Genomic DNA, 25,926 nt, shown 5'->3' with positions numbered 1-25,926 from the left:
TCCAGCTTTACGGGACAGGAACACAAAGCTTCTTGCCAGCACAACTCTGTTGTTTACGGAGGAGCTGTGCACTGTTGGATGCTGGGGTTCCACTTACTCGGAAGGCCTTCTCCTGCAGGTTGGCACTGGAAAGCTTCAAGATCACTGCGAAGTTTATAGGCTTAGCACTCATACGTCCTGGCTTCTTGTTGAAATCCACTTGCTGGAAAATCTACAACAGAAAAAAACGAGTGTAAAGATGATCACACTGCAAAATAAAACAGATACTAAATGACTCGACTAAGATCATGCAGTTGATGGCAGAGCTGAGAAGACAATCCAGAAATCCTGATTCCTGCTTGCCTGTTCTGATCACTGTCCCATAGCTTTCTTAAATACCCTAGCAAGGGACAGTTAGGGAGCAAACACCAACCACACCTGAAGCTTTAGAGACCCAAGTGTGAAAGATGCCACAGAAGTGTGAGGTAAAAGGAAACCAACACAAGCAACAGCACAAGAAACTAGAGGTTTATTCCTCCGTCCCATGCTCCTAATGCTCAGAAAGATTGTACTACAAAGCTTGAGTGTATTTCGGAGCTGTCCCTTAAGGTGAGAAGCTTTTCAACAGCAAGAATAAGTGTTGTTTACACCAACTCCATTACCCTTTTACTGTCACTGAAATAATTGTCCCAGGAAGTAGAGAGACCAGTAAGTCTTTTTCAAAAACACCCCTTGCCAGGCAAGGTTTCTATTCTAACACATTTTCCACTGGTGTCCCTTGTACCACTTATAACTGAACAGCCTTTGAATAAGTGCATATGATTCTCCAGGGACACATTTCGGTTTATAGCAAGGGACACTGAGAAAAAACCACCCCTTCCCAGTGTTTGAGAGGAAACCATGCACCCTGCTCATCAAAATGATGAGCACACACAAGCTCTAGGATGCAGCTGGATGCCCAGTAGACTAGTATGTAACATCAAAAGGCAGACTTGCACCTTTGCTTTTGTGTTTTTCAGAGCTTGTTTATTGATAATGGTTGTGGAGAGGAGTATTTCTGAAACAGAAGATATGAAGCTTACATAGTAGAAAGAAGAAAGTGGAGAGGAAGCTCACATGCGTGTGTGACTGGCTCTCCAGGGTGGCATCTCAAGTTTGGTTTTAATTAAGAAGAGCCATTATTGCCTTAAAACTTAACAAGTTGTAATCAAGACCAAGAACTATGAAAGCCTTTTCCCTGCTCCCTCTTTTTTGGGATGAGTTTCCCAACTTCACTTGGGGAAAGGTAACACAAATCAGTGAGAATTTCCATTTTTTACTTCCCCAGAAGGTGACGTTTGGCACACAGGAAAGCAATCTTCAGCTGAAACCAGCTACAACCAGAACCTGTCTTGGTCCTTACTGCCCTGGGTAAACGTCAGGCAACAGGGTACACTATCCTGCTAAGGCTGGGTGCTGTGCTGCTCTTCCTCCGAAGCTGTGATACAGGAAGGAGCAAAATGTTCCCAAAATGAGCAGCAATACAAATATGCCATTTCCCAGTCTGGTAGGAGCAGACCTCAGGAGAAAGACGGTAAGAACTGCAAAACCCACTTGATCCAGGGCAGATTCCCAGAGACTCCTATCAAAGGATAACAAGTGGCAATCAAGGGAGGTGTTCACTAGCAATGGGACCTCATTTTTTTAAAAAAAAAAAGTAAAATTAAGCCAACAATTGGTAATCATTTGCATATCTGATGACAACCATTGAGGGGGGCTGATGAAGAGCACATCCTGCCCAACCACATTTTTGAACACCTCAAAAGCAGCCTACAGTTCCTTTCCTCATCCCCCACGCTTTTTAAATCACATTCCTGAGAAGGAAAGAATTTCTATTCCCTCTATGCAAGCAGCAACACATTCATCATCAGACCCCAACTAGCCCAGCAACGTGGGGATGCAGCACACTGATTGCTACAGGGCGAGGAGGAAAGGGAGGGTAGGGAGGGTGTTCAGGTCACATGGATGCCCCCAGGCCAGAAAAGCATGGAGACGACTATTGATTTTTTACATTTTATTTGTCAATCCAGGTTATTTGGAAGGGAGGGACAAGCTTGGTGGCTTGTGAAAACAAAGAGCCCTAGCCTGGGGAATCGATGCTATAAACCTCGTTATGCACGGTTATTTCTTTGGCCAAAACAGTAGTATTGATCCCTGAGGTCAGACACATTAAAGCAAAAGGCGTCAGGCTCTGTGGGATCCTAACATGCCGCTAGGCAAGCAGGGAAATGCAACCAGAGGTTTTGAAACTCTTCCAGGAGGTGCTAGGGAGCTGGTCAGGATGTGTAGGAAGCAAGGAAAATGTGGTTCCCATCTCAAGACTGTGCAGAATGGAACAGCTAACAGCCAGACTGAAGGAGAGGACGACTGATGTCTAGGAATCCTGTGGCAGGGTGGAAAGGCGATAATGAGGGACTGCAGGGCCAGAAAATGTCAAAAGCCAACAATTTGGCTTAAGTGATAACCACTAGCAGACAGAGGAAAGGACAGGACAACACAAGCAGGAAGGAGAAGTATTTTTGGCAACCTCAAGCTCACAGACGATTTCCATGTGGCTAGTCCGAAGGGTGCTCAGATATACAGTTTACACTGCCAGAGCACAAACCAGGGAACCAACTCTGCACCCACAGCCCTCCCCCTGTATCGTCCCATCCGCCCCCCACTTCTTTCTCTCAGGCTCTAGCAAAAGCCTCCTGGCATCTGCTTTGATCCCCCAAAGCTGGCTGTCCCAAGCCAGCTCCCAGCAGAACACAGAGCTTTGCTGGGCCTGCCCGCAGCTTTCCCTCTGCTCTGCCAGTCGCCCTCCCGAGAGCGCCTAGTTAAACCACTCGGGCAGAGTCTGATTATTGTCAAGTTCAACAAGCTGCCCAACTTCTTCCAGAAACTGGCTTGAAGCACTCCCACAACAGTTCAGGTTGGATGGGACCTCTGGAAGTCATCTAGCAGGGTCAAGCAGAGCAGGGTGCTCAGGGCTGTGTCCAGTCAGATTTTGAGTATCTCCAAGGACAGACACTCCGTTATTTATCTAGGCAACCTGTTCTAGACTCACCATACAAAATTGCTGGGGGGTTTTTGGGTGTGTGTGTTTGTGTTTTGTTTTTGTTTTGGTGTTTTGTTTTGTTTCTTCCAATGCTTAAGTGAGACCTCCTGTATTTTATTTTCTGTGTATTGCCCTTGAGAAAAATCTGGCTTCAACCTCTTCATTCACAGAATGATTGAGGTTGAAAGAGAGCTCTGGAGGTCATCTTGTCCAACCTGCCCAGCTCAAGCAGGGCCACCTAGAGCCAGTTGCCTAGGACCATGTCCAGATTGCTTTTGAGTATCTCCAAGGATGAAGACTCCACAATCTTCCTGGGCAACTTGTGTCAGTGCTCAGTGACCCTCACAGTAAAAAAAAAAAAGTTTCCTGATGTTCAGACAGACCCTCCTGTGTTTCAGTTTGTGCTCACTGCATCTTGTCCTGTCACTGGACATCACTTGAGAGCCTGGCTCTCCTTTCAGGTATTTTACACACATTAATAAGATCCTCCCTGAGCCTTCTCTTCTTGAGGTTAAAGAGTCTCAGCTCTCGCAGCCTCTTCTCACAAGACAGATGCTCCAATTCCTTCATCTCTGTGGCTCTTCACTAGACTCACTCCAGTATACCCATGTCTCTTGCCCTGGAGAGTCCTGAACTAGACACAGAACTCCAGCTGTGGCCTCAGTAGAGCTCAGCATCGGGGAAAGACCACAGTCAAACTGCTGGCAAAGCTACGCCCAACGCAGCCCAGCACGCCATCGGCCTTCTTCACTGTAAGGGTTCATCACTGGCTCTTGGTCACCTTGTTGTCCACGTCCTTTTCTGCAAAACTGCTTTCCAGACAGTCAGCCCCCAGGCTGTTGTTATTATGGGGTTACTCTTTCCCAGGTGCAGGATGTTGCATTTCTCTGTTGATCTACATGAGGCTTCTGCCTGCCCATTTCTCCAACCTGTCAAGGTCCCTCTGAATCGCAGGACACTTATCTGGAGTATCAATAACTCCTCCCAACTTCGTATCATCTGCCAGCTTGCTAATGGTGCCACTCTGCCCCACCATTCCAATCATTAATGAGTATGATAACCAGTATCAGCCCCAGTATCAATCCCCGGGGTACATCCCTCATGGCTAGCCTCCAGCTAGATTTCATGCCACTGATCACAGCAAGAGCCTGGAAGTTCAGCCAGTTGTCAATGCACTCGCAGTCTGCTTATCTGGTCTGCAATTCAGCAGCTGGTCTGTGAGGAAGTTATGGGAGATGGTATCCAAAACCTTGATAAAGACAAGATAAACAACATCCACTGCTCTCCCCTCATCCACTGAGCCAATCATCTCATTATAGAAGTCTATTAGATTGGTCAGGCATGATTTCACTCAAACCACCCCTGGTACCTGCAGGGCTGTGATCCAGAATTTAAGAGCTGCAATATAGTGGTGGAGGAAGGAGAACGAGGAAAAGGAAAGATACATCTTCAGCTGGTGCAGCGGTTCAGCTTCATCTGTCTAAAGTTCCAGTTTTTCCTCTGTGTAAGGGAGGCAAAGAGCCCATGTCTTTCTAATCCAGAAAGAATAAGAAAACTGATTTCAAATCTGTGTTTAAATGTATGACAATGTCCAGCATTATTAATTCTCCAACTACAGTCTTCGCATCAGCTAATTTTCTCTAACACAACTCGCTGCCCACTCCCATATATGTTGTAGTCCAAGCCCTGGGGACTTTCTCTGAAGCAAGCTGCACATCCAAAACAAGACTCAAGCCATTTAAATGTCAAAGTGAGAAACTCACGCCTTCCTAAGCATGTCAGGGTTAACCTCCTCTCCCATCCCTCCACAGGGGAAGCCAATTTTAAATTGGCATGCAAAGTCTGCCTGTGGGGAGATTTCCACCTTGTTTATCCACACCTGCCTTCCAGCAGATGAGCCACCAATTTTCCTGCTGCAGAAACTAGTGCCTATCACACAATAATTGAAGTGATGACAAAAAGAAAAAAGCCTGGGATCTCACAGGCCCTTCAAGGGGAGTAACAATACAAAAATAAAAGCCTGCCTGCTTTACACTCTCTCCCAAGCCACCTCATCCTAAGATGTAATTTTAGCAAGCTTCTTTTGCTCCATCCTGGAACACAGAGTCAAAGAGGAGACAGCACTGGATGCCCACGCTGGGGAGCATCAGCCCTTGTCAAGATGCATCAAGCAGCCAGCTTTCATTCCTATTGGCAGGGGCTTGGGGAATTCCTGTGCCTACGGGAATCGCACAAACGTTCAATCTGCCATCTCTTGAAAGCACAGCAGCGACAGGGCTGAGACAAGAGGTAGCAAGGGTTGGGTTTCCTTGATGAAGAGGGGGCAGGGAAACACTAAGTTACAGCCACTTCTTACACAAGAAGCTTCACAGAATCTACACTCTAAGGCCTTGCAAAGCCCTCTCCAAAAAGTGCACAAAACAGGATCAAACTCCACAACCATTCTTGGATCCAGCTGCAACAGTGACAGAGCAGCCTTTCCTCCTTCCTCTCAAATGGAGCAGACCTTATGCTGGGAAGGCTTCTTTCCACCCCCTGACCCCAGTCATGCCCCTCAAGTCTACTGCTTAGTACCAACACACTGATCAGACCCCTCAATCTCATGATGGTTTGGATAATGGGCTTAAAATGGAGTTATGTTTCATGACATGGTGTGGGATTAACATCTATTGACTAAGTCACTGCTGAATTTGTGAGCTGGTAGAAACAGGTTCATAGTTAAAGCACTAGGCTGGGTGTCAGAATGCAGATTCTTCTCCCAGCATGACACAACCACCTTGGGACTTTGGGCAGGTCACTTCCCTTGTATGCTAAAGCTTCCTACCATCTCATCCACACAGCTGGAATACATCTCCTGCCTGCAGGCAGCTTGTGGAGACACACTATGGGCTGTACGGGCATTCAGATTACCTCTAACAGAGAGGAGGGAGTTGGGAAGAGATGGAAGTATAAAGGTAATAGCCCTGAATGCTCTTGGGAACACCACAGAATATTTGAAGGATCCCTTGCAGGAGATAGGCAGGAAGAAAGGAAAGGCTGACAGCTGCAGGGAAATTTGGGAGTTTAACATCATGCCATTCACCCTGGCATACAGAAGTGAAAGCAAAATAATTGTTAAAAAGTAATGTGAAAGAGTATGCAAGCAATGCACATACACACATTTACCCTGCCCCCATCTCGCCTTTGTCACCAACACCTGGACAAGCTAAACCAAGTAGGGCCTCACAAACACACACAGCAGGATCGGATGTGGTCGGGGGCTTGTGGAAGCTGGGAGGAAGCTCAGCGTGCAGCGTGGTAACGTCTGGCTGGGGCCCGACACACGTATTAGAGCTGAGGTGTTGGGGCCAGAATGCAAAGGGCAGGGAGGGGAACATGCCCCAAGGGGAAAGAGGCTTTATCTCTCAAAGCACTACAAAGCAGAAAAACCATCCTCGCCCCAAGCTCCACTACCCCAGAATGGAGATGCCTCTATCACTAAATCTGGTTGGCAGAATTTCAAATATGCACGAACAAGAGGAAGGAAGCAGGCGAATGGCAAAGCCACACAGGCCAGGGCCAGGGAGCAGCGGAGGAGGTGGGAGAGCAGGAGGAGATTTATAAACATCACTGCCTTCCACAGGCTCAGAGGATGTGGTTTGCAAAGGACGTTTACAACAACACAAAACCACAAAAGCCTTTGCTTCAACAGAACTTGATTAGGAATGAGCCTGGCTGACTCAGGTCATTTATTACAGAAGTCTCCCTCCTCCTCTTCAGTGTCCAGCCTCATGCTGACCTACTGCGGTTTCTGCACTCCTCGCCCTGCCTCGCTCACGCTTCTTCAGTGAAATCTGCACCACTTCTGTACTACCTCCTCACAGCAGCAACGCCAGAAAGACCTATGTGGAGAGATGTCAGGCATCTGATATGTGGGAAAGCTGGACGGTCTCTTAGCACCACTATTTCACCAAACATACTGCATTTCGCTGGGTTGTGTTCACAGACATTTTTTTCCTAAATAAAGTCTAATTCTTCAAGGGCTTTTTCCTTCCATTTCCCTTTGTCTGCAGTCAGGAGAAACTCTTCCTTTTGCAAAGATATGAACACATCAGCAGGATCGAGTAACAACAGCTTGGGGAGTTACTGCAACCAGTTGAGCCTCTGAATCTCTTCTCTGGCAAACTCTGCCTACTCCAGCTGCATTAGTTAAACCATCTAGGAATGTATTTTTGCACCCAGCTGATCTCAGATACTCTCTGCTCACAGGCCAATAAAAGTTTAATCCTATTTGCTAACCAAACAATATATTCTGTCTGATGCTGTTTGCCAGGGATTTTAGGGAGTAAGCAAATTGGGCAATCTTGGGAGCTGTTGGTGGGTATCGCGTGTGTGTGTTTATTAGGCAGCAGCCGTTGCTAGGTCAGCAGGAACCAACTAACCTCCAGGATAAACGGCAACACTGGGATGAAGGTCCTGGTGTTCTCAGACAAGAGTGTAAGCGCACGGATGCAGTGCATGCGCAGAGGGTAGAAACGAGCCGTTGGTACCAGCCTGGAGAGGAAAAAAGAAAGGGTATTAGGCCAAGTTTATACAGAAACTGCACCTGCAGCCTTCAGTGACGCTTGAGAGCCTTTCCTACCCTACAGAAGACAGACAGCTTTAGTATTGCACCACAAACTGTTTGAGCTGCTGAAGCTATCCCACAGCTGCAAATAAAATTCACACATGTTAAAGCTATAACGCTAACACACAAATTCCTGCAACCAAAGCACTAGGTTTCCAGCTTCTGCTGGGAGAAAGTGCTACAGGACAAGAGCTTTGTAGATGAAGTTTATCACTGATGTCATGTTCAACACTTTTAGCTCTCACACCCCCAGTACAGGTAGGCACACAAGGAAGAGCAGCAGGAACCAGCAGTAAAGTGCCCATATAGAGCAGCAGTTTAACCAAGAAAAGGGCTCCCCCAGCACACCAGGGGGATTACAAGGAGGAAGATGTTTCCCATTTCAGCCTAAGTACCCTCTGTATACACACAGAGGTCATGCTGTCACCTGAACAGCAACCCTCTTAGCATGTAACATCACTGAGGCAGAAGGATCTGGACTGGCAACAACCAGCATATCAGAAAGGGCAGAGTGGGAATGAGAGTGACCTCTCACAGCCAAATCTGTTCAGCCCTCTCCAATCCAGAGGAGCACCTGAGCTATTCCTATGTCCTTCAGAGGTAACACGTACATTTGAACAGTCAGTACCCAGCATGGAGGGGAAGCAGCCAGACTTTGACCTACACTTCAAACCATTACACACTCAGGTGTTAAGGAAGAAGTAGAGCCAACTCCCTTTGTTAGGCTGGGACTGAGAAGGCTCAGCTCCCCCTGCACCATGTAAGCCAGCAGCAGAGGGGAGAATGAAGAGCTATCCGTAAAAGACACCAGACTTCATTGCTGTACCACTCACAAAACCTCTCACGCTGAATGACCTGTACTTGAAGACATGGATGCCTCCAGCATTAACAAGGATTTTTTAAATTTTTTGGTTTTTTTAAAAAAAAACCCGCCACAGTTCCCAGGCAACAGGCTCAAGTCTGATAAATGAAGCACTCCCCTCCCCAAAGAGCTTGCTGAACAATCCAGGAGAGAAAAAAAAATGCTTGACCAGTCACCATAAATCACCTGCATCCCCCCTCAAATAGTGAAATAATTATCATTGGATCCATTATAGAAATAAATCTACTTTGCACCCCTGATCTGGCACCACTGGAGATGACGAAAGCCATTCTCGGGAATTAATTGATCAAGGAATAAACCTGTTAAGTGTATAGATTTACTGTAAACCAAGACCATTAATTTTAGAGTGCGTGGCGATGCAACAGTCTGCTCAACTTCCTGATGGTTGGATGCACAGGGAATACAAAACACAGCTGGGTCCCAGCTCTGCTGAGGAAGGTCCCACTGCCTAGTCACTCCAGGGTGCAGCTGGGGGGGTTCAAACTGACTCCTATTTCATCTCAGCCAAGAATACTCTCTAATGTCTTACCACCCCTACCTCTTGGAACGCCTGCTGTACTTCTCTCCCATGCAGCAGGGCATGAGCTGTGGTGTAGAGAACAGCCTAGAGGCTTCTCAAGGCTTATTTTTACTCACTACAGCTCCTTCTGTTTTACTCCTGAGTGACCAAAACCTTCCTCTGGCTAGAGAGGACAGACAAAACTTCTTTCAACACCAGTCTTCACCCCACCAGGACAGGTCACCAAGGGAAGTTGCTCAGGGACACCAAGGCTGTGCCTGCTTTCTCCCCTGTACATGCTGAGAGGCCAGAAACAAACACTTAACAGGCACAGAAGTCCTCATTTAACTATAAGCCAGGGAGAAACTTCATTTTTATAGCCTAGACCGGGAGCAAGGTAGAAATCCAAGTAGACATGGTCAGAAAAAACACTTTATGGGATGAAGGGAAAAGGGGTAACATAGAACAGGAGCTTCTGCTGCAAGAAAAACAACCATTAACTTGGATGAATGCAAGCACAGAGATCAAAAGGAAGAACTTATGGAATACAGAAGCAGAGAAAAGCACAAAGTAGGAAAGGGGGAAATCATCTTCTTCACATTCTATCTCTGCAATAGCTACAACACTGCCCCATTGGTCAAACTAACTGCAACCTTCCAGCTGTTTGTGAGAACAGCATCACTCATTATTACATGGCAATTCCAGGAGCAAACTCAGCAGTGAGGCTCTGCACAGCGTCACAGAAGTCATAAACCACCAATTCCAGCACTTCTCCATTCAGCAGTTCAACTTCCCTGGACCACATCTTGAGCACAGGTAACTTCCAGACACACATGGGGTCCATTTTTGAAATATGTATTATTAAAAACAGTTTCAATGCATTTTATGTGCTGGAAAGCAAGAAGAGGGAGCAAGAAACTGAAGGACCTAATTTTAATTTTAGCAGGCAACCCTCTTCTAGTAGTTACCTTGTTTAATCACTTTTCAAATTCTGCTCTAGTCCTACCTAAAGCAAGAATGCTGCGATGGATGGTGGTTTCTCCCCACTCCCCTCACGGAAGAGGCCAGGGTGGCATGATGGCATGAGGAGCCGATCGGGTCCCAGACAGACAGACAGGCACCAGCTCACTGCCCTTGTGCTGGAGCCAGGCGCCACCTCCCGGTACAAAGCACTGGGGAAGGGGAGTCTCCTCCCAGCACCACCACCCCACTCCGGATGCACCCACAGCCCCCCCACATCAGGGGCAGAAGTGAAAGCAGGTGTTTCAGATGTTACACAGCATCCTGCCCCACCACCTCATCACACACACCCCACTCTCAGAGCCGAGCAGCCCAGAGAAACAAAGAGAGGGGTCCTGCTCATTCACACCAACTCAATGAGAAAGTCTGCTGGCAGCAGTCAGATAATAAGGAGCCCCCAAGCAGACACAAAACCCCTAAACGGGCCTTCCAGAAATGCATAAAGTGGCCCATGAAGCAAAAAACCCCTTGACCAGCAGATCAATTTATTTTTTAAACAGATTATTTAACCTTTCACCTCCCATAGAAACACTCCAAGTTCTTCTGTAACCCTCAGTTGCTACAGGCGTACCTACACCAGGGGCTGTGGCACAGAGACTGACTCTCACTAGTCTCAGTTTAGGGAGCAGAGCCACCAACACTAAGAGGCTGCCTACACCCAGGAAGGATCCTGGGCACAGCCTGATGCCACAGAGCCACATCATTCCCACACCTGCTAACCCACCTACCCCCTTTTTATATCCTGGGCACCAGCTTGGCTCAGGAAGGAAGCCAGGGTGGGATCTATTTCGATTTTCCCAACCCTAGAATCCACCTGTCAGGTTCCCAAATCTTTAAAGCCTTGTCAGACTGTACTTCATGCCAAGCAGCCCTGTCCATCACAAATGTTAACAAATTCTCTTTGCTGCCCTTGCTGAGACTCACCCAATTCACCTTTCCTTGGCCCCAAACAGCTGATTTATCTGCCTGGACAGGTAGAAAACTGCCTAGATTCATCCGCAGGACAAGGAAAGCTCTACAACAGGAATGGGAAGCAGCCTGTGCACATGGGGAATGGGAAGAGGGATGTATGCATACTCTAACGATCACTTAAATCTGCTTATCTTCATCACCACTTGAGAGTTTTACAAGACCAGGCGGGTGGTGTTTTAAAGCTGAGAATCTGGTTAACAGAGCTAACAGGATTTCAGAGATCACCAGAGATTCAGAAATTCCCTCAATGCTCATTATTAACAGCCATTTGGAAGCACAAAAGTTTCATCTATAAATATATAAACTGGTGGGAAAAGAGAAAGAAATTCTCAGCAGAGATACTAAAACCAATAAACATGTCCTAGTTCTTCAAATTCAAACAAATATGCACAAAAAAATGCATCTTCTAACTGTATTTGCAAAGCTAGAGACGAGAACTAGATTCTGAACTTTGGCACTGTTAGGTCCTGAGGCAAGTCGGTGCATTTTTCCTTGGCACACTGTACAATTGGGAGGATAATCTATTCAGATTGCAACTTCTCTTATACAGAGAATTTAGTCTAGGAAAGAATAACCTACATACAACCTTCTCACCACCTAAACATACAGGTGCTCACAACACATCTTTGCTCAGAATACTTCAATCAAAAGCAGCTCTCTGACTTACCACGCAAGTCTAAATGCAAATCACGTAGAAGTAACAACCCCTAGTAACTGCTCTGCCACATCAAGCAAGCAAAAGTATAGGCAAAAGAAGAAAAAAAATCCTACTTACTTTATACACCCAATGATGACCTGTGTCAAAGGATAGATCAACGGCTCCATGACCTCACTGGGATAGATTGTGCTGAGAACCCGACACCAGAAATAGAGGCAGTGGATATACTGCCAGTTATAAACAGACTGGAAGTTCTCCTGAAGGAAAGGGAAAAACACAGGCACAAACTTGAAAATGTGGCATTTGAGAGGAGCTCACTCCTGTTTCTCTACAGGATTCATTTTATCCAGTATTCTCGAAGAGGACATTGTGTACTGTTTAGAGAGGAATAACTAACATTCAGCTGTTGCTTTGATGCTAGTGGCTGCCCCACCACCCAGCAAATTCAGGTTCTGCACTGGCAACATGATTTGGTACTAGTTAGTGCCTTGAGGAAATAATGAGCAACACACAGACTGCTTTTCTTCACAAGTATGGCTCATTTGAGAAGGGTGATTTAATGACCCAGCTCACAGCAGATGGTGGGATGTGGCCAAGCATTAGGAAACCTTTAACTGTTCCATTTAACCACAGTCCCTGGGAGAGTCCTTATCTCCCACAGGTAGGAAGGCTGGAAAGTAGTAACCATCTCTGATGCCCTTATAAACTGCCTTCTGGCCTCTGCAGACCAGAGGTGGGGGGGGGGGGGGGGGGGGGAAGAAAAAAAAAGTGTGAAGCTACACTACAGATTCAAGCTAGCAAGAAATTCATCTGAATTCATCTGGATTTCCCCTCTCTGCACTCAAACTCCTTTGGTTATGTAGCAGCTTGTCCTTCCCACCTGAGGCTTCCCTTTACTCGGCTGTATTAATTAAAACCCCCTAACTACCACCCCACTAACTCTGAAAGGTACTATCCTGCTCATTTTAAAGATATTCCTACAAATATTCACTGTCAAAGCAAGGACTGAGCACTCCTCCCTACTTCTGGAAAAGACACTACCAGAACAGGTTGGTTTTTTTTTTTTCCCAATTGCAGAGTAAAAATGACAGGCAGCAGAGCTGAGAACAAACTTTAGTTTCTCAGCCAGTCTTTATGGTCACCAGCAAAAACAATGCAGTCGGCCAGCAGTGTGCCTGACATGCAACAACACACTGAACCAGCATTTCAGGCTGGCTCAGTAGTATGGGTAGGTGTGGGTCAAGCCTTGCACCAATCCAAGAGGCATTGTTTCCAAGACTATTTGGGCAAGACCCCAGTCTCCTGGCCATGTGCTTAAGCAACTCTGTGCCAGATTAAATAAAAGCCCTGAAGGGTGCCGGAGTCCCTTACGGACACCCTCTTCAAAGAGTTCTGCAGGCCCATGTATTCCCCAGAACTGCACCAAGAATTTAGGAGATTGCACTTAAAGTGCCTCAGCTCCAACTTGTGTTTTAGACAGACTTTCAAGGCTCGGGTCACCTCTTCGGTGTGGATGAAGCACGATGTGCTAGTTCTGAGACAAGCACAGAAGCCCTTAATTGCAGCCACTGGACCAAACCTTGTAGTAGGGACCTAAGTCACAGCTGGAAACAGTAAAGCTCTCCCAGCTCACAGCAGCTCACTGAGATGTACCAAGAAGCTCTGTTCTCAGCTTCGCTTGCACAGAAGAGATAAGCAATCTGCTCCAGTAATTGTCTTCTACAACCACCCACTGCTCAATTTAAATGGGCTTATTGCTTGGATTTGTATATTTTGGTTGTGCTGTTGTCATATGAAGTTCCTACAACCCTCCAATGGTGAAATCAAGTGGATTTAGTTCTTGTCTGGGCCAGGACTGAGGGTGTAAGAAGCCACTGCAATCCAATTAAGGCATATGCAGCCCAGACTTCATTTATCTCTGCTCATTTATCCCCATGTCTGAAGAGCCAGGAGATTTAACTGGTCACCAATCCTGCAATGTTTGGAAGCAGCTGAACAATTAATCTCTAAGGGTCTGTTTTGCTAAACATGACTAAAGCCAGGATTAGCAATCTGACTCAGATTTCTGAGGTCAGACTGGAGGTGGCTGAAATCAGGGCTGACCCCAAAAGGTCTGAGCTGCTTTGTTCAATTAAGTCCTTTAAATAGTATGGACTTCACTGGAAAGATGCACACACCAGGGTGGTTCCTAATCTTCTTTACCATAAGGTTTTGTGACAAGAGGCTGCAAACAGCAGCTTCAGAGAGTGGAAAAAGGTTGCCCAAGGCAGAAGATGGGATGTGCATCACAAACTGTTGCAAGTTGGGGAGAGAAAAGCAACTCCCACCCTACAGTTGTCTGTCTCTCCTTCCTTGCTGAAATTCTAAATTAACGCAGGCAACTACGAGGTGATCTCTGAAGTTGCCAGCCCCTGGCAGAAATTCCTCAGCACTTTATGAAATGTGTCAGACAACTACTGACACTTCAGAGATGCTACCAAAAGCCTGAAGTGGCTACTGTGATTTTCCCCTCTCCGCACATTCCCCATAGGAGGGCAGACTCCCTCCACGCTGACAGGTACCCACCTTTTTCTTTATTGTCATTGCACTGCGCAAGTGAATGGCAAGCTGGCGGATATAGATGAAGGCGTGCTGGTAAGAGATGTGTGTGTCCAGGGCATACATCTCTGTCAGTGCACGTTGCATGAAGTTGATCATGGGCAGGACATTGGGAGAGGTGAATCTGGAATTCTTCACAAATGCGATGTACATTTGCTGTGCAGGAAAGAGGACAAGATACAACAACCACAGAAAACAGGTCAAAAACATTCTTTCACTTACCTTCCCCACCCAGGTATGTCCAAACCAGGGGTGAAGTGTTCCTTTTGTAAGGCAAGCCACTTCAAAGGAACACGCAAAAATAATAATCCAGCTTGATCCTTCTTCAGGGGAGACAGGAAAGCGTCTGTTTAGCACAGAGCTTGGAGATGCCCCTGCCAGAACTGTGGGATGGCTTTGAGCCATTCACGTTTCTGGTTGGTCACAGTTCTCTTGCTGTAAGAGCAGTACCTAAGCAAACTACCCTTGGGAGCCTTAGCTACCAGCTGAAAGATCAGAGCAGCTCAGTAGCACCAAGTAGTGCGTCAGGACTTCAGGAAAGCCCTCAAGAATTTGGAAGATGAATATTCATCCAGAAGACAGATGAGTACCAGACGCCTTACCTGCTAAGACCCTGTGTGCCTCCAGCAGGAAGGGCAGTAGTAGGAAGCAGGATATCACTGACCTAACAGAGAATTTATTCCCTGCTTGATTTTCTGGAGGTAGGCTGCATCATCTCCAGCACCTGCCCTACCTAACAGGCTGCAGCTCACGCTCCAAGGTCTTCACATATAACATGAGAAAGAAAAGCTGCAGAGAAAAGCAATTACCAGCCTTACCTTGAGCAAGGGACTTAAGTACACCTCTTTCTTGTAGCGGCAGATCTTGTTCAGCACAAGGAAGGCCAGTACTCTCACTGTTTCTTCACCTGTGCTCCACAAAGTAATTGTTTGCTGGAAGGGAAAATAAAAAGATGCAGATAAGTGAAGGGACAAAGAGCCCCTTCCTGGTTAGAGAGAGGCCTGAGCTTCCCTCCTTCACACCAAAAAAAACAAGTGAGGAGGAAGATGACACAAAGATGGCAGGCTGTATTGTCACAGAACCAGTCACAACAGCACTGGCAGCCACTCTGTGCTCATGCTCTAGCTGTGAGGCCACACCAAAGGCAAGGTTGATGTTTCCACAATCAATAAAGGAAACTGTCCAAAACTAGCATCTCTGAAAAATACATGCGCTTTTATTCACGTGCCTAAACACACATTTGAGCTTCTGAGCCATAGGCACCAGCCTGCCCACGTGACTCAATCTCCAAGGCTCTGTAAAGCTTCCTCACCATCCCCCAGACAGTGACACCACAGTAGATTACACATGCTCCATCCCAATAAAAAAGTCATTTTTGTGTCTTACACTGAATTCTGCAGAACACAACTACACTGCAATTGCACTCCAATTCTCACCATGAACACCAAATTCTAGTTTCTCAAAGAATTCTATTAAACATGCCTTTGTCTCTGGAGAGGGGACACCAGAATCTGATTTCTGAATTTGTCAGTTTTTTCTCCCTCTGGGCAAATAGGTTGCAATTCCTGAGACACATCTCCTCACGGCAGCTGACTTAATTCCAGTTCCCTGGACACTGACTGTATTAATGCAAACGATAGAGCAGCAGGAGGGTTTGGAGCCAGAGACAGGACCTGTGTGAGGCAACACTTCTGCTGAGACAAACTCTTAGTCACTCTGGTACAGACATGATGACGAGCACCCAGTGCATCATAAAAATACCTACACCAGCTGGAGAGGGGTAGGTTTGTCTGTGTAGAGGTCTGGGCTAACAGACAGCCCAACTCTGACATATAAACTCATTAATCCGAGTTTTACATATCTCTGCGCTGCATAAAGCAATCATATATTGGTCCTTCCCCTCAACTTCTTGAGAAGCAAATGAAGAGATGTTGTTCTTGCCAGGCCTGCCTGCATGTCCCTGTTCAGAGTACAGATTCACTTGGACATGGCTGGCCCTGTCCGAAAGCATCTGGTACAGCAGGACCACAATCACAGCTGATGCCTCCAAAAACTACTTACCTTGTCTGCACTAATGAACTCTACAGGAAATCAGAGAATTCCAGCTGCAGAGCTGAAAAAGCCTGTTTGAAAGTCCCTACTACAGCAGAAAGCAGAGTGCTACACCTTCAGATATGAGGTGTACCCGTCATCTTTATCAAAGGGTTCCCAGGCTCACAGAAATGTTGTGTTGCAGCTTTTCATTTAAATGTCACCCTGTCGCCCTCTTCCACGCCTCCTTTGTTGTTCTTAAGTGCTCAGCAGTTGTGACTAAGTTCCTGCAAAAATATTCCACCCCCAGCTCTTGAGAGCGAAATACTACCACAGACGTACACACAGACTCAGCACACAGGCTGCAATTACTCCATCTGTGGTGAGAAAGCCAGCAGCTTCCCCAGAACACCTCCGTGTCACTTGGCATGCGGATCAGCAGCAGCTACACACAGAGCCACATGCCCACTCACCTCAGCGTGAGCGCTTCACCACACCCCGAAGGCCTGTGAGAGAAGCAGGAGTCCCCTCCACAACCAAAAGAAATGCAAGGGGAGAGGAGTACAAGAGACTGAACTGCCATGAGATGCAGCCCAAATACCACGAGAGGCTCATCTGAAGGGGTAAAGCAAGTACCTCAGATCCAAATTACCTATCATAGGAGGTCACCTTACCTTGAGAAGCGCACGACACTGCTTTGGAAAGGACAAATAATAAGGTACTGTGGAACTGACATGCTGAAGGACTGCTGCGCCGACGGAGGCTTCTGTTAAACAAGACAGGAGCTATGCAGGGAAAACAAAACACAATCCCATTTAGTGTGTAGTCCTCAGCACCTTTTTCTTGATCATTAAGCACCTGTATTTTGCCGTTTCCAAGAATTTCTGTATTACCAAAGGACTGAAAGACCAGCCTTCCCTACGAAGAAGCTCAAACCAACCTGCAAAAGCTGTATCAGGAAAGGAGCAGACACATAGCGGGTTAAAGAACTCCCCCGAAAGTACATCATACCCTGGCAAACATGAGCTCAAGCTAATGGCACCTCAGCTCATCACGTAAAACCTCATTTGTGTATACTGCAAAAGCTAAGTCTATATATAGTTTAAGGCATTTTACAGACAGCATGACACCCATGTCTGTCATCTCACTACAAATGGTTAAAGCATGCTGAAGACACCTGCAGTCTACACAAGGCTTGGAAACAGACCATCTGAGCTATGTGATAACTTACTGGATTCCACTAGAATTTCTTTAAAGGGAAACTGGAATACTATTGGGTATCAAGAGGCTAACTCTAGCTCAAGCTCAAGGAAAAGGCTAGAAAAACTATTAAGAAACAGTATCTTTGTATTTCCAGGTTGTTCAGCTCAGATCACTTAGAGCCAAACCCAGAGATGTTTGCAGTTTCTAATTTGAAGACAACAGTAAGCTCAAAGTCACTTCAGTTTGAGAGGTTCTGCCTGATGCAGTGCCCCCTCTTGCCTGCAATCCCAGTTGCTGGAAGCAGAGACATTTTTTCTACTTTTAATTTTCCTTCTCATTGTCCTCCTTGCACTGCAAAGATTCCAGACTGAGCAGGTCTCTTACAAAGTCCTTCACACACCAAAAGGAAAGGAGGAAGTATCGTTCAGAAACTACTATGCCAGAAAACCACTGCAGGGAAGCCTGGGACTGAGGGCACTGGGAAGTAAGCACAGGAGCAGGGATTACTCCAACGGGACTGCACTGCCAGCTTTTCCTTTTCTACTGCAATCTTCTGCTGCTGGCGAGCAGCACGACTGGAGGAAAAAAGCTCTGCTGATCAAAATGCACTTTCTGCTAAGTCACTCTGCCAGCTTACAGCTAAGAGACATCAGCACTTTCTTTTTCTTTGCTTATATCCCCTTCCCTCAGCTTCTGAAGAATAACTATTTCAATGTTGTTGATTTATTTTTAATATTTCAAATTTGGGGACACATGATCAAACAATCTCAAAAAAATATTAACTGGGGGCAGGAACTTCCTTCAGAAATAATCCATGAATTGTCTCTGCAACACCAGATATCAGGAACTTTGGATGGATGGGATATCCTAGCGGGATGGAGCATTATCATACTTGGAGATGTCATATGTGAGGTTATCAACATCTTCGTATTTACTGCATGAAGTGACAAGATCATAGTGCCAAAAATGAATTAAAATGCACAACGCAGGAGGATAGCACTGCAAGCTACTTTAAAGCCCACTAAGTCTTAATTTGTCAGAGAAATTAAGACAGAACTGCCAGAATGATAACCCAGCCCTTCTTTACAGGCTACCTATTTTGACCCAACCATCCTATGGACCTCCTAATTGTTAGTTTGACCAAATACTCCCAGAAATAAGACAAGGAACTGGACGGACACACAAATCTCGGATGTCCAAGGCTTCGAGACTCACTGAGGTTGCCTTTGCCTGCTGCAGTCCCAGCCAGTAAAGCCTTACTTATGCTCTGCTACAGAAGGCAGCACGGAAACCAATACCCAAGGTTCCCAGTATTGTGATGGCCAGAAAGTCACCCTCGAACCGGAGTAACCGTCTTTTAAACGGAAAAGCACGTGAGACTACATTGTTACCTGCTTTGTTAATGATCAACTTGGCTCTCCTTTTAGCAGTGTTGTTTACAGATGCAAAAGCCCATCTGCCTCATTCCAAAATATCCTGAACAAGAGCCCAGCGATGCAGACTGACTCCATGCCCAGCAATGCACAGACTGACACCAGTAAGACAAAAATGCTGAAATTTCTTACTTGTATGGTACAACTGAGGTACACTTTTATGTCCAGTCGCAGCTTGCTCCAAAGTGGGCTGGTGGAAGGGAGGACTATTCTGGAAATGAGCAAGAGTTGGGGTTAGCTTTTTAAAAAAAAATCCCACCAAATAAATTAGATTCCAGCAGCACAAAGAACAGTGAGTTCTGTTCCTTGATATCGACAGTGAGTAAAAACAACTGCTTGCCAAGCAAGAAGAGAAGTAACAATTTTGTCACGGCTGAAAAGAAGTACTTCTACTGTGTAAAAACTGACTGAAGCACAGTATTAGAAAATTCAATTCCAAGAGCTTCCCAGCAGAGTACCCAGATCACTGGAAGTGTGATACAGGGAGCCGTGACAGCCAGAAAGCCTGGAGACCTGAAACTCTCACACTGATGTTATCTTCTGGGCAGGCATTCTGCAGCCACTGCCCGAGAACAGGGCAGGCTGGCCTGCAGCAAGAAACTCTATTTTGGGGATCAAACTAGTTGTGAGACATTTGCTCAGTCTCTTCCAAACTTCTGACACTGCACTCGAAGTAGTGCCCCCAAGCCATCCCAAAATTCAGACACAGTCTGTACAAGGCCAGCCTGGAGAGGAAAGAGGTTGGTATTTATACAAAGAATTGGAATTTACTTCTCAGACTAGGCACCACTGTCAACAAGCAATCTAGAGTTTAGCTCACCCCTCCCTTCATCTGTGACAGGGAAATTAAAAATAACTGCCACAAAAATTACCCTGGAACTGAAAGCACTTCTGAAAGGCATTCAGTTTTCACTCTACCCAACAATAAGGAAAACAGAAGAGCTCAGACTATGAAGCAATTAGTAAAACTGTGAGCAGCTAAAACTCCAGAGAGAACTGAGGTACAAAGCTTCTGTGAATGTCTAGTCAGAAACAGGCACAGGGGCTAAATAAGGCTGCTCCAGCTTGCAAAACACATGGGGAACTTCACAGCTTGTTTTATGCAACTGGGCTCACAGTCCCCAGCTGGGGTACTGGTTCATCCAGCAAGACTTCATACTGGTATTTACTGAGTTTCCAGCACCTTTTCCAGTTGCTCCCGGGTAAGCCATGCTGATAACTATCCAGTTATGGGCCCAGCCTGACTCAAACTTAGAGCACCAACCCAAACAATAGCCAGAGAATTCTCAGCTCCCAGGCAGCAGCTGAGATTCCAAAATTGTCATTCCTCCTTTCCAGTCAAATCAAATTGCATCGGTGAATGCGATACAGAGGTACCAGAGAAATGTTGCTATTTCAGAAAAAAAAATTAATTGTACCATGCTTTGCCCAGCTGCACATTTGTTGCCATTCCATCTACGCTCTAACAGTGAACAGCTCAAACTCAGATGATCCAGCCCTCACACCACCAGACTCCAGGGCACAATACAGCTGCCAAAGCCCTGGATTAACTAAAGTCACATACTTGTGATACTCTGCCCACACACAGGCAGAAGACTTGGTCTCTTTCTCTGAAAAACCAACTCACAATGCCTTAACAGTGCTCCTGAGTGCAAGCATATGCAATTCCAGATCTCCTTCTGTTGAAGCCACACATCGTTTGCAAATGGCTGGAGCCGAATATTACAGAGGACATGCTTCTGGGGAAGAACAAACCAACCTGGCTGAGATGACTGAACATAATCAGGCAACTTGGTTAGTGTTGGGAAGAGCTACCATCTTTTTCCAGCTTTACAGCAAGCCTGCCGTTCTGAAAAACCCCAACCAGCTTTCTCTCACCTGCAGTTCTCAGATCTCTTCAGACTTACTTTAGTTTGTTCTTTGGGGTTTTCAGAAGAAGCAGCTTCTGCAGGCAGCGGAAGAGGTCCCGGACACAGAAGGACACAAGGGCATTGAACACTGGTTAAGAAAAGTCAGTAAAACACTTGTAAATAAAAAAAAAGTAATAAAAAAAGTCATGGAAATGGACATGTGAATTCTTTGTAATGTCTTAAAGAATGAGATTTTACCAAAAGCAGTGAAAGAGATATAAAAGGCCCTATGCCAAGCAAGAAAGGATTAAGGAGAACACGTGGGTTTAAGTAGTCCCACCCCACAATGCCAGTTCCAGATGGCACACAGTAACAAGCTGTAAAACACAGTGAGAAAATACCTGCTAATTTAGTGATAAAAGTAGGCAGGGTGCAGGGCTGCAGGTCACATCCTCTGAGACACTAACAAAGATGTTTCCCACTCAGCCATGCTGTTGCAAGTCTAAAACAGGTCTGTGGGCAAAACCTGGAACTTACGCAAAAGGAGACTAGGCTGGAGAGAGAGAGATTCCATCCCATTTGTTCTACAGGCGTGATAATCCTGTAGAGATCTAAACATGCGGTATTTTGAGAGGTCCTGGCTAGGGGAACGTGAACTTGATAGTGTAAACTGAACTCTGAACTGCTGTGAGGTTACAGAATGCTATTTGGTAAGAAGACTTAAAATAGTCTTGTAGGGTTAGTTCTAAGAGGGATCAGCAAGAAGGCACAGCGGAAGTTGTCCAAAAAAAAACATGCACTGCATGTGTATAAACAGCACCTAGCTTCAACTTGACTCACAGAAGTCTAGTGAATGAAGCGTGGTACCTTCCTCAGCTGTCTGCAAGCCCAGCTGCTCGAGGCCTGCACACCGAGAGGCATGTGTACACACTGGGAGAGACACCACGGCACAGACTCATCACCAGGAAGATACGCTACTCAAGTAAATGAAGGCTATGAAAGGGAAAGTTAACTCCTGGCAGTACTTATCCCCACGCTCTTCCCTACCAAATGACCTTCCTTTCTCTCACAGTAGTATGGTGACCAACTCACCTGCAGCATCAGTGACTTGAAATTTGCTGGGATCAGCCCCACCATTATCTCCTTTGGTGGTTGCTACAGCTGCTTTAAAGGCTTGAGTGATTTCATGGAAAAGTTTTGGTGTTAGCCTTCTCTGGGGAGAGAAGAAAAAGGATTGCTGAGGAGAAAAAGCAAGCAGTATTCATAGAATCACAGACTGGTTTGGGTTGGAAGGGACCTTAAAGACCATCCAGTTTCAACCCCTCTGCCACAGGCAGGGACACCTTCCACTAGCCCAGGTTGCCCAAAGCCCTGTCCAACCTGACCTGGAACCCTTCCAGGGAGGGGCAGCCACAGCTTCTCTGGGCAACCTGTGCCAGGGCCTCACCACCATCACAGGGAAGAATTTCTTCCTTCTATCTAAATCTGCCCTCTTTCAGTTTAAAACTGTTACCCCTCATTCTATCCCTACACTCCCTGATAAGGAGTCCCTCCCCACCTTTCCTGTAGCCCTTTAAGTCCTGGAAGGAAACATTCTAAAACTCTGAAGTGCTTTACTGGGACAGGAGTATTGGAATTCATTCTAAGTTTGACTGCAAAAACAGCTCCATCCTGTAACACGAAGCAAAAATGTCAAGACAGTGTTAACGAATCCTAGTGGGCTTCACTTGCTCTAAAATCAGCTTCTGGGGCTTTTAATTGGTTGGGGGTTGAGAAGGAATCCTTCAGCTGCAAGCAACTATCCAATTTGACCTTTCCCCACCCCCTCTTAGTCAGAAGCAGCAAGCCATTTCATCACTACTCAGAATGTTACTAAAAAAGTTCTTGGAGCTGCCAAAGGCACAATGCTTAGCAAGAGGGTGAATAATCAGAAGTTAACCACTCTGACCTCTTCTGAGCCACACAAGTTTCTCCAGCTTCTCCCTCAGATGGAGTGCAAGTATTCTAATCTGGCAGCCCAAGAAAAATTGCAAAGACAAGTCATGCTGAAGTAACAAGAGGTCTAGGAGTACGACCTTGTATGTAGGACATATATCATCTCTGCAGATTTGTATGAAATATGAACAAATTGAAGTTAGTCTTTTAAAGGCAGCAACACATGTGGACAAATGCTTAAAGCAGAACACTCAAGTGCCTTGTATTCCATGTCCCTGCTCACCTCTGCAGCTTTTTTCCATTCTTCAACCATTTTCATGCTCACAGGGATGAGAGAAACTCTCTTCCGTTTGACTGTTTCATGTTCTTCTTCTTCATCTTCATCACTTGCTTCCTAGAGAGTCAATACCAAGACTGAGAAAAAGCTTACAAACTCTTCTGGCCCCACCTCTTTTGCTGAGTAGCTACTGAAGAGGAAGGCAGGCAGCAGAGAATTTTATTAATGCTGTAATCAGCACTTTGTGTAAAGCAGTAGTGAAATTAGAGGTATTACAAATTCAAAAAAAAGCTACACAAGACCTGAAGCTTTGCTACATAAATACCACATGCAATAACATAAATCATCAAGGAGAAAGCATATCACTTGAGGCAAAACAAACTCTCAGTGGGAAAGGTGACACAAAACCAAAGCCACAAAGAAAATCCACTCTAAGGCTCTGCTTTCACAATCTTTAACAAACTCCTCCTGCTCAGTTCATATCCACAGCTGACTTCTCGATTACAAGCCTGTACACCTGTGGGTGATCTCTGGGGAAGCCCCTCCCCAGCCACCTGTGCCACTATAAGCCCAAATATGCTTAGGCCTTGCAGTGAAACTCAAATACTTAACACAAAAGTAATTGAAATCATTGACTTCAGCACTCCAAAACAAGGCCTAGTACCTCCAGCGTATCAGGTGGTATGTGCAACCTCTCCTCCTCGTCAGAACTGTCTGAAGCATCAAAATCCAGCAACGAGCGATCGTTTTCCTCCAAAAACTTGTAGAATTCAGGATCTTTGTCCTTCAGCCGGGAGAGCTGATCTTTGTGTTCAGATGCCTTTCCTTTTTTCCTGGTAGATAAGAATTAACATGCATTTATTCATTGCTCAAACTTCTGCTGGTGCTGTAAAAAAAGCAAGCAACTTCTGGGCACCAAAGCACACCTGGGACTAATTTGAATGGTGATTTACCAGGGCTGTGGCCACAGTTCTGTATCCTGTTTAACACCTGCTCTAGAGGATTTGTGTCATAAAGCACTAAGAGATCCTGATAGCAAGTTGTCAGGTTCTACTGGGATACTGATCAGAGGTCAGGAAAACATCTTGCAAAACCAAAAGAAAACTTTCTTAAGTTCTCAGAATTAGTCTCCTGAGCTTTTATAAAGAAAACTGAAAGCTGTACTGCCAGAGCAATCTGACAATGAAAGCTCGATAAAGTCTTATCTAGTACTAAAAAATTATTTTGGCGTCTAATAATCACAGACTGGTTTGGGTTGGAAGGGACCTTAAAGACCATCCAGTTCCAACCCCCTGCCACAGGCAGGGACACCTTCCACTAGCCCAGGTTGCCCAAAGCCCTGTCCAACCTGACCTGGAACCCTTCCAGGGAGGGGGCAGCCACAGCTTCTCTGGGCAACCTGTGCCAGGGCCTCACCACCCTCACAGGGAAGAATTTCTTCCTTACATCTAATCTAAATCTGCCCTCTTTCAGTTTAAAACTATTACCCCTCATTCTATCCCTACACTCCCTGATAAGGAGTCCCTCCCACCTTTCCTGTAGCCCCTTCAAGGCCTGGGAGGCCGCTCTAAGGTCTCCCCGGAGCCTTCTCTTCTCCAGCTGAACCCCCCCAACTCTCTCAGCCTGTCCTCACAGGGGGGTGCTCCAGCCCCCCCGAGCATCTTCGTGGCCTCCTCTGGCCCCGCTCGAGAAGGTCCGTGTCCTTCTGATGTTGGTGGCCCCAGAACTGGGCCCAGCACTGCAGGGGGGTCTCACAAGAGCAGAGCAGAGGGAGAGAATCCCCCCCCCTCGCCCTGCTGCCCACACTGCTCTGGATGCAGCCTAGCACACGGGTGGCTTTCTGGGCTTCGAGCACACATTGCTGGCTCGTGGTTTCCACCCACTACTACCCTGAAGTCCTCCTCCACAGGACTGCTCTTAATCCACTCTTTGCCCAGCCTAATTAGCCCTACCAATGATTAGTAGTGCCTAAGCACTACCTCATTATTTTTTATCTTGCAAATACCCCAATGCCTTTCAATAAGAGCAAATACACAAAAACTGAGGAAAAACAAAGTAAGCTTTGCCTGACTCCAATATAACCTGTAAAAGATTAAAAGCATACACAAGCTTTTCTCCACTGCAATTCCTGAACTGACACAAGTCCGAGAGAAAACCTAACTGTCCAGTACCCTGTAACCACACTATGGTGTTGAATGCAGCTCTTTTAGACCCCTCTGACCCAGCCTGTCCCAGAATTAACTCATTCTATGGCAGATGCTGCAACGAAGTCCTGCGGCTACTTATAAAAGCGGTCAAAAATTAAAAAAACCCCAAAACAATCAAGCAACCGGTGAACGAGTGCTGGGACGCGCCAAGCTTCACCGACAGCGGGTGAGCCCGGCGGAGCAGGACCCGCGGCGCGGCCTTACCTCGCAGCCGGCCGGGCCCGGAGCGGCTGCCTCGCCTTCCCATCCTGCCGCGCCTTCCCGCTCCGCGGCGCCGCGACCTCCTCCTCCTCCGAGCCACCGTCAGGCTCCGACTCGGCGGCCAAGAACTCGTCCAGGCTCATCTGCGCCAGGCTCCTGGGGGCGGCGGGGAACGGAAGCTCAGCGGGGAGCCGGGCCGGCAGCGCAGGGCCTGCCCGCTCCCGGCGGCCTCGGGGCTGACGAGCCGCATGTGAGCCGGCAGCACCCCACAGGCCTCCCTCCCACCCCCCCGTCACTATCCCAGCGCAGCGGCCGGTGCGATCCGCCCACAAACCCGCCACCGCTCACCTCTTGCCGGCGGCCGCCATGCTGCCCGCCTCGTTCCAACGCGGCCGCCACTTCCGCTCCCAGCATGCCGCGGGGCGGGCAGGCCACGCCCCTGCCCGGCCTCAGGCCCGCCCCCTCCCGCTCGGCCACGCCCCCTCCCGGGGCTCT

At 46.8% G+C, this 25,926-nt stretch overlaps 1 protein-coding gene across 1 annotated transcript in view; it reads right to left on the bottom strand.

The window, feature by feature from the left end:
* The window catches only part of NOC2L (NOC2 like nucleolar associated transcriptional repressor), a 54,691-nt gene extending 28,855 nt beyond the window's left edge, over positions 1-25,836 (bottom strand). Inside the window, exons 1-13 of the mRNA XM_074848463.1 lie at positions 25,780-25,836; positions 25,435-25,587; positions 23,688-23,856; positions 23,030-23,140; positions 21,904-22,024; positions 20,869-20,959; positions 19,094-19,172; positions 17,000-17,110; positions 15,113-15,226; positions 14,262-14,450; positions 11,814-11,953; positions 7,480-7,591; positions 98-211 (exon numbers count right to left, since the gene is read on the bottom strand). Coding sequence (XP_074704564.1) covers positions 98-211; positions 7,480-7,591; positions 11,814-11,953; positions 14,262-14,450; positions 15,113-15,226; positions 17,000-17,110; positions 19,094-19,172; positions 20,869-20,959; positions 21,904-22,024; positions 23,030-23,140; positions 23,688-23,856; positions 25,435-25,587; positions 25,780-25,799 — 1,524 coding nt within the window. The 5' untranslated portion in view covers positions 25,800-25,836. The remainder of the gene's footprint in view (positions 1-97; positions 212-7,479; positions 7,592-11,813; positions 11,954-14,261; positions 14,451-15,112; positions 15,227-16,999; positions 17,111-19,093; positions 19,173-20,868; positions 20,960-21,903; positions 22,025-23,029; positions 23,141-23,687; positions 23,857-25,434; positions 25,588-25,779) is intronic.
* Between the last annotated feature and the right edge of the window lie 90 nt (positions 25,837-25,926).

This window comes from Strix aluco, chromosome 22 (genome assembly GCF_031877795.1).
Source record: "Strix aluco isolate bStrAlu1 chromosome 22, bStrAlu1.hap1, whole genome shotgun sequence".
Lineage (NCBI taxonomy): Eukaryota > Metazoa > Chordata > Aves > Strigiformes > Strigidae > Strix > Strix aluco.
The sequence above is the reverse complement of the archived record's forward strand: the minus strand, read 5'-3'. Positions and strand labels throughout refer to the sequence as shown.